At 35.8% G+C, this 14,098-nt stretch overlaps 1 protein-coding gene across 5 annotated transcripts in view; it reads right to left on the reverse strand.

The window, feature by feature from the left end:
- Positions 1-1,045: 1,045 nt before the first annotated feature.
- The window catches only part of PNPLA4 (patatin like phospholipase domain containing 4), a 32,955-nt gene continuing 19,902 nt past the window's right edge, over positions 1,046-14,098 (reverse strand). For 4 of the 5 annotated variants that reach the window (XM_064646562.1, XM_064646563.1, XM_064646564.1 and 1 more), the window contains 2 exons: positions 13,941-14,093; positions 11,211-12,027 (listed from right to left, as the gene is read on the reverse strand). In XM_064646562.1, the coding sequence (XP_064502632.1) occupies positions 11,896-12,027; positions 13,941-14,093 (285 nt within the window). In that variant the 3' untranslated portion in view covers positions 11,211-11,895. Of the gene's footprint in view, positions 1,263-11,210; positions 12,028-13,940; positions 14,094-14,098 lie in introns of those variants that run through there. The other variant, XM_064646565.1, reaches the window with a different exon arrangement.

The raw sequence follows: 14,098 nt of genomic DNA on the forward strand, positions 1-14,098 counted from the left end.
TTTTACACCATATTTAAAAACACCCAAATCAAGCCCATTATAATAATTTTTATCATTTTCTTCAGTATTTATAGGCAAATGGTCTCTTGAAAAAATGCAGTTTGTGCTTTCTCTTCCAGTTACTCAAAAGCTGTACAGTCAACTCACACAGCAGTGTGAGTGTTTTTAGAAAGAGTGTACATGACAGTAGGGATATGTGGAAGCAGAATTTTCTTTCTGTTTGATTGTAAAATTATTTTCAACAACTTATAACTTTTCCCCATCTTCTAATTATGAATGCAATTCCCACAATCTTGCTGGGCATATGACCTCAGTGACCAAGATACACCATTTCACATGAACCAAACTTTCTTCACATGGACCTTCCAGACAAAAGGGTCTAGCAAGTCCTAAATGCCACACAGCATCTCTCTCATTCCACATGTGTTTAACAATCACCCAAAGCAATTCTTCAGAGTCCCTAAAAAACCAGAGGAATCAAGGAAATTCTATTGACTATTGTACCATATGTTTGTTTTAGCTTAAAAAACAAAAGGAAAAAAAAAGTCTGAGACTTAGTAAGATAACTATCATTTACCTTGCTTCTCCTACGTAATATTTTCCCACTTCTTCTGAACTGGGAATTTTGTTCACTTTTCATTGTATAATTAATTTACAACAGATCCAAAAATTTCATGTCTGGACTAAAAAGAAGAAAAGAGATCTCTCTAGAGAAGCTTAACAAGGCTGAAAAAACAGCATAAGAAAATGTGATGAAATCAAAGGCAACAGTGCTTTTTCAGTCAATTTTCACTAATCCTTCAAATGAAATCTTATCAGAAAAGCAACTGTTTTTTTTCTGTTTCAAGTACTTAATTTTCTTTCTCTTTCTTCCAGATTTCAAATGCAAAGACTGTATAAGATCGGATGAGATCTGGTGGGGTTGGTTCCTTCTTCTTGGATACACCATCTTTGTCACCACAGTTATCATAACTTTTGGTGTAAGTAATAACTTCAGAAACAAATAATACAAACATAAAGATGGGTAGCATCCTCTGATGGAAAGAAACGATAAGCAGATTAGCCTGAATATGCACGCTTCATTTTATGTTAACTAAAGTGTTAGAGGTATAGTCCACACCCTATGAATGTTTTGAGGACACAGCCTTAAAGTAAAAAAACATGAAGCTGTGACACATAGAGAAATTATATGGTTTTTTTCTGAGCTTGCTGAAAATTGGGAAGCTATTTTCTATGTTGCTGGCTGATCTTCTTACTTTAACCTGCAAACAAAAGAGAAAACAAACGCTTAAATGATTAGCAGTTTGAAAGACATCCTGCTCCTTTCGTATTTCTGGGCTCCAGCTCCTAATTTCATGGGCTCCCCGGGCACACATCAATGTCTGCTCATCTTTTGTCTTACTCATGTTCTGACCAACCAACCAGTCATGCAAGGGTTTCACGCCCACTTCCACTCACTAATTGGTATGGGCCACTGCCGGACATTTACCTGTCCAGCAGTGCAGCACCCTGACAACTTGAAAACTTGAAAATATTTTTGCAACAGAAAAAGAAAATGTTTGTGTACAAAATTGTCTAAACCCATGGAAAGTTCTTACGCTTCCCATAGTATTTTAAAAATCCTTCTCTCTTTTCTATTTGTGGCTCTGTTCCCTACTTCAGGAAAAAACTTCATAATCATTTTAATCAAGTACTTTTTATGGAATCAAAACCTAAAAAGCCAGTTATTAATGAATAGCTCTACTTGGGAATATCCCTCATGTAAATGAAACCATTTGGAAGGAAATAAATCTGTGCTGAAGCAATCTGAGCTATGCCTGGAACTCAAGGCAAATCAGCATCGCAAGTCTTTGAAACCATGGATGGCACTGCATTCCTGCCTAACCCTCAACAGTACAATGTGCTTTACTTACATTTACAAGTAAATGTAAGTACTTGCAAGTGTAATTCCAAGATTATAATTTATATGATACCTCAAAAACTCCTTCTGCTTCACCGACAGTGTCTCTCTTTAAAGCTACTATAGAAGACTCCCTTATAAGTTAACAAACATGGGCTAAATTGGACTAAGAGGGAATAGGTACCAAACTTAACAGGCTTAGGGGAAGAAAACTTAGCTCTTAAGGAATCAACACAGTTTTAAACCATTAGCTCTTCTATGTCTAGAAAGATGGATCTTTCAGGGAACCAATGATTTCCTTCACCTTGTTCTGTCTTCCTCAGCTTGTGCTAGTTAAAGGTACTACTTAAAGGGGCTACTTCAGTGGCACTGAACCTGGCATTATGGCAACAGCTCCCTCTCTGCTGTTACTGATGCACAGCCAAGGAATTCATTATCAGATAAGACTCAGCACCAGTGACATAAATTACAAGATTACAAAGACATTTACGGTATCTGATTGCCATTCCAGGTCAAATAAGGTTTGGGTTTTGTTTTCCTTAACAACCAGTTTTTAAGTACTGTTACCTCAAAGCCACAACAAAACCAGAAATGTTCAAGAGTTCAGGCCGTAGGAGACAAGATATGAGAGAGAGATGTGATAAACAGTCAAATCTTCCTAAAACACAATAGCAGTGGAAGCCTGCCGGAAGCTGTATTGCATCTGAACATACAAAGTGAGACAAGTGAGTCTCTCCTAAAATGAGTCACTGTGAGCACAATTAGCAAGCGGTAGCAGCAGTAGCAGTAAACTGGGATGGAGTTTAACTTTCTTCATAGCAGTCTGTATGGTGCTTTGTTTTGGATTTGTGGTTAAAACAATTGCTATCACAGCAGTGATTTGGCTGAACAGTGCTCGCATGGCATCAAGGCTTTCTCTTTCTCACTCTGCTGCTCCAGAGAGGAGGCTGTGGGTGGGCAAGAGGTTGGAAGGGGACACAGATGAGACAGCAGACTCCAAATGACCCAAGGACATCCCATACCATATAATGTCATGCTCAGCAATAAAAGCTGGGGTAGGGGAAGAAGAACAAATGGATTATTTTGCTTTCGAGTTCCCCATTGCTCATGGGCAATTTTTGCTCAATGGAGGGGGTGAGTGATTTCCCCTGCACAACTTGTGGGTTTTTTGTTGTTTTGTTTTGTTGTTTTCTTATTTTTTTATTTTTTTTTTAGCTCTCTCCTTCACCTGTTAAATTGTCTTCATATTGACAAATTAGGTTTTTTGGTTTTGTTCCTCATATTCTCTCCCCAGTCCCACTCTTGGGATGGAGAAGTGAGCAAGCAACCAGCTCTGCAGATGCTTGGCTGCTGGCTGGGCTCAACCTACCACGTAGACCAACACTGAAATTCATAAAGTTAGGAAGTTTATAACTTTTAAAGGTCATTTCTTTACTAAATGACAAATGTGCCCTGTCATGAAAATGTACATTGTGTCAAAATCAGAGCGTAAACTAATGAAAGTGGGACTAGATGACTCAAAGGTCCTTTGGCCCTTACAGTCCACTGCTTAAATCCAGCATGTCATGGCTGGTTAAAGCCTTCAGGGAGCTTCTGTACAGACCTCAGGAAGAAGTCTGACTTGCCTTTTCTTAGTCTAAAATCCACTCAGCTGTTGCCTTGTTTCTTACTTCTGCCAAACTTTCTCAGGGATTTCAAGTTCAGACTAGGGCACACCAAGGCACTATCCCAACGAAACCTGTGCCTGATAACTGTGTCATTACAGTGGCACTTGGGGATCCTCCCCAAAAGAAGACATCTATCTCCAAAAAACCCTGTCTATACTACCTAAGAATTAAAAATGAATGAAAATGTCTCTCCCAGCTGTAGGGATAGACACAGTTTTGGAAGAATTTGTAATAGAAAGTTAGGAACTCTGTTTTCACTAGGAAGGCTTTCTGCCTAAACACTAACTCTTTCTGGAAAGCAGTTTCAATGCTTCCCTCCCCTGTCCCCACACAGCAAGAGAAGCTCTCAGACTCTCTGTCTGATATGTGAGAGGAGAAAGATAGCCCTAACAGACATGCACAGAGGTCTTGGGAAGGAGGGGGAGAAACAGAGAGGATAAAAGAGGCCCTGAGGGGGCAGGAACTTCCTTTTTTTCCCCTGGAGGCCCAGTGCACCGCATCCCATCGTAAAAAAGTGGTCCTTGCATCTGAAATAAAGCTTTTTTTCAATCCTTCCACTTCCTTGGCATTCTTGGGAAGAATACCTGAGCATGTTTACCTTACACAGCACTCCTATTCCCTACTGGGAATTGGACAAGCATTACATGAAATCACTGGTACACAGTCAGACATACTTTCAGCTTGTTTCTTGAGTACAATATGAATTGCCCTTACTGTGATGCCTGTAAAGGCTTAGAATTCATCATATAAGATTGTAATTCACTGAAATTAATTGATCTAATGCTGTTAGGTATTTGTTCTTAATAATTTTAAACCAAAATGTACCATAATTACTCTGCTGTATCATAATGGCACACATCTGACCATATTCCACTTATTAAGTTAGAACCAAATAAACTATAAACCAAAAAGGTATTAGTAACTTAGTTTACATATCACTAACATTTTTACTACTAATAATAATAGTAATTAATAGTCTGACAATTTATGAAGGTGTAATTAAAGTTACTATTTTCACATTTCATTTTGACTGCAATATGGATAACAACTTTTAAACCAATTCAGAATAAGCAATGGACTGCTATACCAGTAAAGGTAGCCATCTGTTCTCTAAACTGCCTAACAATATATGTTGTTGTGGACTATTGCAACAGATTCATCAATGCTGTACAAAGTGCAAGAATGAGTCAAGAAATACAGAGAGCAGTGCTACCCTGCAAAGTGAATGGATTTATGAACAGCCACCAAGACCAGTTAATAATGGGTTTAATCAAGAATATGAAGATATGTCAATAATAAGAACTTTAAGTGACACTGGAAGGAAAATGATATGAAAAAGGTGTGTGCAGTAACCAAGATATGAGCATGTGTGGTGTGTGCTACTCCTATCAAGGTAGAAAAGAAAATACCCACAAATCTCTTCAGTAACATGGAATGTTTTTTGTTCACGTATTTTTTCAAGTTAAAGAAGTTTTCACTCCATGCAGCTACGACTGAAATGGTCTTTAGTGTATGTAACTATCATCAAAATACTGTAAATGCTAAAGGTATTCAAACCTCTTGTCAATGCCAACATATCTGACCTTATACACTGGGGTTTTTTCTATTTCAAACACAAGAACACAGTCACAATTTTATTTTTACCCAGGTTAAGGCAGCTTCTTTGATTTAAAAATGCAGTTCTGTAACACAGTATCTGCCCACTGTAATGACAGATTGACAGAGAGGAATTCCTCACATGCTCCCAGTGCACTGTCTGGTTTATTTCTAACTCCTTTCATATCCCCCACATTTACAAATCCCTACAACTCCTTCTACTCTTAGCTATTTAGCCAGCTATGCCACCTTGTAATGCATGTTCCAACAGAATGAAAATACCTAATGTGGTTTTAAAAGTCGTAACTTACATGTTTTTAAAGAAATACTAATTACCGAAATAATCTTGACAGGTAGATAGGCTACATAGTTTACTGCTGTAGGGCTTAAGTTTATTGCTTATGTGTCATATCTAAGACTGTAATAGAAAGTACTTGGATCCAAAATGTGTCTTCTAAACTTGACTTACAGTGCTTAAAATAGTTGTGGAATCTAAGTAAATAACAACAATACAACTAAATTGCATAGAAGGAGATTACCATAATTTGCATAGTAATTAAGTACTTGAGGAAATGCAACCTTGGTATAGTTATGTATGTGTGACTTGAAGGAAATGAATACTTTGACAAAATATTTAAATTACTGCATTTTTTCCCCAGTCAAATATTTCAAGCTGAATACTGTGTTTCAAATTTGCTTATCACTGTAAATATATTTTGTGAACGGAAACAGTTCATAGAATAAAATGACAAAAGTTACAGCCTTATACATTAATTGTGTAGTATGAACTGGGTATACACTGCTCACTGGATTCAACTTCATCACTAGCCATTTTTTGTTAAATATTTCCTTTCCCCATCAGTAAAGATGCCAAATAATTACAGGAAATTGATCTGACCATTTGATTGCTTTTGGTGAAAATGCTGGCTACTACGCTTAGAGTGAAACATGACTTTCAAAGGGACAGATAGGCTGTGTTTGAACATCTGGATAGAGGGAAAGTTATGAAGAATTTTTTTTTTAATTATTATTATTATTATTTTTATTATTATTTGGACATTGAGACCTAAACAATGGTCTTCCCTCCTCCTCTACCTAAACTGGGAACTAACTCCATCTGCAGTCATACATATTTAGGTTTCCAGAATGAGTAAATCAAACTTTAATTGTGGGTGTAAATACATAGTTCATTTCTTTTCCAGCAAAAAGAAGCACTTGAAATTTCCTTCTTTGAAACTCTTTTAAAAATAAAATCCTTACTGCATCCATACATGTCTCTTAATTTTAAAGGTAAAATTATAAATTGGGTTAAATATTAAGGGGTTAAATACAGGGAATGTTTATATATTTAACATAGAGTTTTAGAGGGCAAAGATACAGACATTCCATCCTTTTAAATGTGAGGTGTGAACTCCATCTGAGCCACAGATGCAGTTCTGTGAAGAACTGAAGGCAACAGTCACTGAACCAAAGTCACCTCCAAGTACATGAAGCACAAAGAGGTCAATGTATTCAGTAAAACCCTTCAGCTCTGACCTTTTGTCAAAAAAACAAGAAGAATTCATACCTAATCTAGCAGGCACAGCTAGAAGGTGCATTTAAAAAACCATCTAAATTCAGATAACATATATACTTAGATTTAGTTCTTTTCTTTCCACTTTATAACACTGCCTCCACTTCAGATCAATGGTCCTTCAAATGAAGGTCAATGGGATTTCTGCAGTTTTTCACACACTTCTCAGAAGCAGCTGAAAGCTGCTTCCAAAGAAATTGGACATAAACTTCTACTCTGAAAGGTTAAAGATTCAGACAGTTCAGGGGAACTGAAAAGACATATTATGTAATATGTTCTACCACCTAACACCAACAGCATGAAGACATTATTTGTCATGTTCCAGTCAGCAATGCTATGGATTTTTATGGAAGCCTAGCACAGAATGAAACAATAGGACAGAATTCAGAATGAGTTTAGAACACAAAAATTCTTAATATTAGATGTGTGAAATATCCCTTTTTTTTGATTTACACTTTTTGTTTTTTAAGTGCACATTGTAGTGTTAAGAAAACTAATATTTATATGAAATGGGGATCCTGCAATAAGTCAAAGAATCACAGAACTACTGGTTATAGGGGACCTATGCAGATCATGTATTCCAACACCCCTACTGAAGATAGAGTAGGTTGTCCAAGACCTTGTTCAGGCTTTTGAATACCTACAAGGAAGGAGATTCCACAGCCTTTGTGGGCAACCTACCCAGTCACTCTCACACTAAAGTGTTTCCTGATGTTTTGACGGACTCTCTCTTGTGTTCCATGTTGTGCCCATTGCCTCTGATCCTGTCCCTGAGCACCACTGAAAAGAACCTGGCTCCATCTTCTTCAGGTATTTATACAAATTGGTAAGATCCTCTTGATCCTTCTCTTCTCCAGGACACACAATCACAGCTCTCCCAGCCTCTCACATATCAGACGCTCCAGTCCTTAATCATCTTCATGGGCCTGCAGTGGACTCACTCCAGAAATTCCATAACATTCTTGTACTGGGGAACGCAGGACGGGACAAAGCACTCCAGATGTGGTTTAGCCTCTTCCGTGTAGAGAGGAAGGATCACCACCTTTGAACTGCTGGCAATGCTCTGCCCAAGGCAGGGCAGATACTGTTGGAGATGATAATCTTAGTAGGACTCAAGTTTACCTTCAAATCTCTTATATACTCTGATAGGAAACATGTAGAAAAGCTAAAGGAAAATAGTAATTGAAACAGTCACTTCCAATTACTTCATCTGATATTAAGGATTATTTAATACATCCTGAGCTAGGAGTTCAACAATAATTACAGATTTCAGGATGCATTGTGTACAAATTACATTAGAGTGTGGAAAACTGGACAGAAAACACTTCACAGACTTATTGGACCTCAGAAAAATATATATGATAATAGCATGCATGCCATATAGTTTCCCTAGAGAAATGAAAGAAGATGAGAAAAAGGATTGAAATTCATCTTCATATGAAGAGGGAGGTAGGAGAAAGGATGGGTATTGAAGTTCATATGAAGAACTGCTCTTGAAGAAATAAAGTACTTGTTTAGGTATCAGATATTTATAGAAGTACCTACCTCTGGATGATGAGCATTACTGTTTAGCCTAGTACTCACAGCCAATTGCCATCTGTATTAGCTAACAAAAGAACTGTTGCATATTTACAGTGATCTTCATTTCCAATCTCTACACACAAAGGTGACGAAATTTTTCAAGGTCAGAGCACAGTTCAGAGTCGAGTCTTTTTAGGAAAACAGAGCTCTTAGAAAATACAGTACTCCTCCTGAATATCCTAGACAGAGCACTGATACGTTCACATAAAAATTCATGGTATTTCTGAAACATGAAAATTATGAAATCCAAGAACACAAGCATTAATTGAATGCTACATCCCAACCACTATCCAATTTCCACACAGGAGTGAGTTTCTTTCATTTCAAGGACTGAAGTGATCTTCCTCAATAGCTCTAAAAAGAGGTGAAGCTGTTCTGTTTGACTCAGCATGCAGAGAGTGAAGTTTTAACTGAAGACTTGGGCTTAGTACACCTGGGCATGCCCTCTTTACCTTGTGTCATGAAAAAGAGCCTAAATTAACTTCATCAGTTATGGACAACACTAATGGCTAAAGACAGACTTACATGGTCTTTAGAGTACTTCTACGTTTTTTTCCTTTCATAGTAAGTTTTTCTAGAATTTACTTGCAGCTCCATGAGGAGAGATGGAAAACTATTGTATTTTCCTATTCTCACATTGAAATGCCAATTTTCTAGTCTCAGTAGGTGTCATGTTGTCTATCCTTATCAAAATTATAATTAAAATGTAAGGCACCAAGTCCTACACAGCTGTCCAGTTCATAAATCTGGAAAACCATTTTCTTAATGCTTCTCCATCTTTCCCTAGTACAATTATAATTGCACAAGTTCTCTCCTTTGTCAGTATACAAAAAATCTTTTTCAAATTTGCTGTTCCTTTGTTGCCTATGAACATAAAATGGTGGTAACTGATCTGTCTAGAGGAGAAACAGTGTTGCCATATAGCTTGCATTCTTGAACACAAGTCTTTCTTTAAGAAGATAAGAAATTCTCTAAGAAAAAAATTACTCCCTGACCAAATAATACCTAAATCATGTGAGACACATCTCTGGAGTATAACAGGATCTCAGACTAGCTTCCTAAAATCAATAAAAGTATTTCAGCATAGAAGGATCTTTGCTGCCTAAAGCAATCTTTATAGATCAAGAGAGAAAGATACAGATGCAGCACAGAAATTATATATTCTTAATAGTCTCTTAGGATTTGTACATCTTACCTAAGTATACTTCAGCACAGAATAATTAAACAAGAAAAAGTGTCTTAGCGTATCCTTAGCATTATCTGAAGTAATATCAGAACAGATATTAACATCATGCTTTGTCATTAAAAATACATTCATTCTCATGATAAAATATTACCTTAGCCCATCTCATTTTCTAGATTTGACTATTTGTACTAATGATTTTCAAAAGTATTCATAAAATCTGAATCAAAAACCCAAATAAACCAAAGCAAGGGTTTCCCAGACAACATAGCTAGAAGAGCTAGCAATGTTTCAGCAGAAACAGAACCTTCTATTCAAATTATAAGTATTGTTTGCAATTATATTCATAGCAACACTTATCAACAGCATCATGGTACAAAGTAGGTAAGAGTTTTTGCAAATTTCATTTCCCTCAACCTTCTAAGATATTTGTAACATATTTTTGAAAAATAGTTATGCAGCCTACTTGTGTAGCAAGTCCACCAGAAAATTCTGATGAGTGCAGGTTCTGCTTTCAGCCACACAAGGACCACACCTAAAATGAATCTAAAAGAAGCAACAGAATCTATTTAAGAAGTATTCTTGAAATTAAAAATTCATTTATTTCATTGGGGTATATTTTGACAAAAAGAGATCACTAACTGATTTTCAACTCCACTTATTTAGGACTTGTTAAAAAGGACTTCCTAATACCTTAGGCTTTTGTGAGAAACACAAGGTAGCAAGGATTCTTTTTCAGCACAACTGATTTATGATGTTCTAACAGAAAATTCTAGTTACTAGTCAGCATAACTAGCTAGAAAAGAGCCACAACAACTGAAGAACTTGCAAAGTGGTAAAAACCTCAGAACTTCGTCCGTTCAAAAAGGCTAATATTCACTCCCTGAAGAATATAACTACTGTTGAAACAAAGCCTAAGCAACTTTAATCTTGTTGGATTTCTCACTGTTTCCCTCAGTGAAAAAGAGTTGTTTAAAGATTCCACCAGAATTCCAAAACAGTCTCTGATTCCATTGAATCAGAGACTTCGACCGTAGCAGAGCAACACGAAATAAGAGAAATTTTTAGCAGCATTATCTACGATTGCTATTCATGCTGAAAGTTATCCTCTATAAGTGAGAATGCAAGTGAGCGAGGCACAGGTGCCTTGGTAGACCGAAGGTAACTTATTGCAGCTTTACATGCAAAAATGCTGTCCTACAGATGTGCAAATCACACAAGCTATCCTGTTTTCACTGTATACAGAATCTCACGCATCCAGAAAGAGTTGCTGTTCTAAAATGAAAGTAAGGGGCCTTACATCAGCCTTTTCCTTTTTTTAATTTCTTTCATTATCAAAAACAGTAATAAAATAATTCAATCCCTGCTCATGAATCCTAATTTGATGCAATCTACATATGAATATAAATCTGGTGGTTGCATGCTGAAGAGGCTTTCAAACAGCTATAGAAGGTTTTTTTTTTTCCTTAGCCACAGGTTTTTCAGTTGTTCTTAGGAATTCTAAATTTCATACATGCTTAATTCAACCTTCATTTTTTTTTAAATTTTTTACATATTACTAAACCAACTTAAAATCCATACTTATAAACCAAACACTCTTTGTTTTTAAATAAACAGTTGTGAATTTTAGCATTTAGACATTAAGACTGAAAATCCTGAACTTAAGGTATAGCATTCCAAGAAACTTATAAATGAACTCTTGACAAAAGATTCAAGAAAATATATTTATTCAATTTTGGCAGAGGAAGAAAACGTAATAAATATGACAATCTGACACCCTTCTTTACAAGTTATTTTTATATCACACTTCTGCTACAAATTTCAGTGTTTCAAATTTTAAAAGAACACATTCACTGAAAAATTAAGAACTTTTAATGTGAAAAAATATACAAAATAAGAGTGCAAATGTTTTATTTTTTGCGGCTAGTGCTTAATCTTCAAGTCCTTTAGAACACTGCAGGAAATGCTTTAGATCAGTAACATTGAGAGCATCCAATTACTACTCACAAGTATGTTAAGTGAATAATATAGACTGCAATTTTTCATGATATGACATCAATTTGTCTCTGAAATAACATTGAAAAAGACTTTTCCAAATTTCTGTTATTATGATAATTTTACAAATCCCCCACTGAAATCCCCAGCTGAAGCAAAATGAATCTAAGTGGAACCTCCTCAAAACAAGACATCCACCAGGCAAGCACTATTTCCATTCTGACATGTTTATACAGTTCTTTGGAGTGCAACTGACACCTTCTCAGCAGAAGCAGATTCAAGTCCATTAGGATTTTTATTTTCACAAACAGCAACCGAGGCAGCAATCCCTGAGATTCTCCATGAAGCCTGTAGCTGTGTTTTGACAGCCATCATGTCTCACTACTTTTTTATGTGCCATCTATTCAAACCAGTTTTCTTTCAACAAAAAACGTACAGCATCGTCAAAGCCATTTTGGTACAATGATTCCATTTTCTCCTGGTCTGGTGGGAACAAAGCTTGATTAAGTCTTACCAGGTTGGCCAGTGACAGCTGCAATAGAGCAAGAAGGTACAAATTAGTTTGTTAAAGCAACTTATCTAGATGTGACTGTTCTGTCACGTGTTTCATGTAGCATATGCAAAACCAAAAGAGCAGCAAGGCTGTGTCTTCACCAGGAAATTAACCACGTCCAGGTTCACTGCTGAGCGCCAAGACAAACTGGCACAAACACCACATACACACTATTAAACTCACAGCATCCAAAACAGACTGTCTGCCTGTAAAACTGTCCAAAGTTTTTGAAACACTTTAAGTCTGGAAACAATCCCAAAACTGTCTGGCAGAGTGGTAGCTGGCACATGCTAAACTTGTGCAAGGAATAATATTTTGACAACTTACTAGTGCAAACAACCACATCCTTGGGAACATTCCCAGGCAATGTGTACATATGAGTATAAACGTAGCTTGTATTACCAACAATTAAGGACAACTCAGCTTTTTAAGTGGTCACTCCATCATGTATAAATATTTTGGAGCTTTATTCTTGAAAACAGACTTTATTAAATTATGGCCAAATAAAAAATATAATTAAATTCAATAATGTTCTGAACATTTTGTTTATAAAATTAACTTAATATTTTCGTCACATACTTTATTATACACAATTTTGCTAAACAATATCAACATCATCTTCATTATTTAAAATAAGCAATTACTCAAATTCATTCTAGAAGATGGAGGAGATTAAAAGAGACAAAAAATTGTTAACATTCCAATATAGATAAATGAAGATATACAATTCTTCAATTTATGAGGATTACAATATTGCTGAAAAAAAATGGTTCTTAGTGATCATTCTTACAGTTTTAAGAGCTAGAGATGCTTCAAATCAATTAGTTTAAAATGTTTCTGAGATTCTGCACAAGTCTGCACATGCATGACCCCAGAAGCAATTAATTTTCTACTCTAAACTAAACTAATCACCAAATAATTTTTCCTCCTCTAGATACACTAGATATTAGATACAAATTATGACCAAGAAATACACAGGAAGTGATTGTGTATATTTTCGATATATACTTTATGACCTTTTGCCAAGCACTACCATGCTTAAAATCTCTCTGCGAAACATTATAAAGATGCAGAAACTGGTCCAATTTAGAATGACATTACATAACACTAATTTTACTAAAATTAAGAAAACATTAAAAACTGTCTAAAAAGAAACCTAAAGTACCAATTATTGTTAATATTTATTGTTTCTTTCTAATGGAATATTGTTGACCACTAGGTCTATCATTATTCAATATTTTCTTTCATCATGTCAAAAGAAGCAAGACTAGTTAAAGTGTATGAGACAAAGGTTGCAAAGACAGAAATGTCAACAATGAAAAGGAGGCAATAAAAAATAGTCTTATCTTATATCTCAACATACGGAAATGTTTCTGAAACTTCTAACAAGACTTCTGCAAAAGTCTTGTGGTCACAGGTGTTCACAAGCTCTCTTGAGCAATGTGGTGACAAGTCACTGCATACCACTTCAAATGTAGAACTTAAACTTGTATTTTAAATTCAGTTGGAGCAATAGAGTTCAATAAGTATGAAGAAATGTTCTGGAGTTCTCCTTTACTGAGGTATTCAATTTGGTTTTTTTCCTATAAACACTGTACCTAGCCATAGACTGATGATATGTAAAGCAAGCCTAATATTATTTACACTTAACAGCCTGTTATAATGTGCTCAATTTTGTACTAGATCAATGATTTTCAAACTTCCTTCTTTATTCTACATTTTCCTTCCCTTGTGTCTAAGAAAAGGTTTAACCTCCATTTGCAAACCAGAAAATGCCAAAACTTTACATAAGTTGATATATAACACAAAATAGACACTTAAATATAAACATAAACTTAACTGCAGAAGTACCTTTTATTCCTTTTAAGGTAATTAATAAACAAGTAACTCACCATCATATCTTGTTTTGCTAATTTAACATAAAGATCCACACGTCCTTTATCTTGTGGACAGATATCCAATCGACCGCTGAAAGGAGAAATCGTCACAGTTCTTCCAAAAGGCAAGATAGGAAGGCCATTGGTAAGGCCACCATCAACCCACTTCTATT

The sequence above is a fragment of the Pseudopipra pipra genome, chromosome 2 (assembly GCF_036250125.1).
Source record: "Pseudopipra pipra isolate bDixPip1 chromosome 2, bDixPip1.hap1, whole genome shotgun sequence".
Classification (NCBI taxonomy): domain Eukaryota; kingdom Metazoa; phylum Chordata; class Aves; order Passeriformes; family Pipridae; genus Pseudopipra; species Pseudopipra pipra.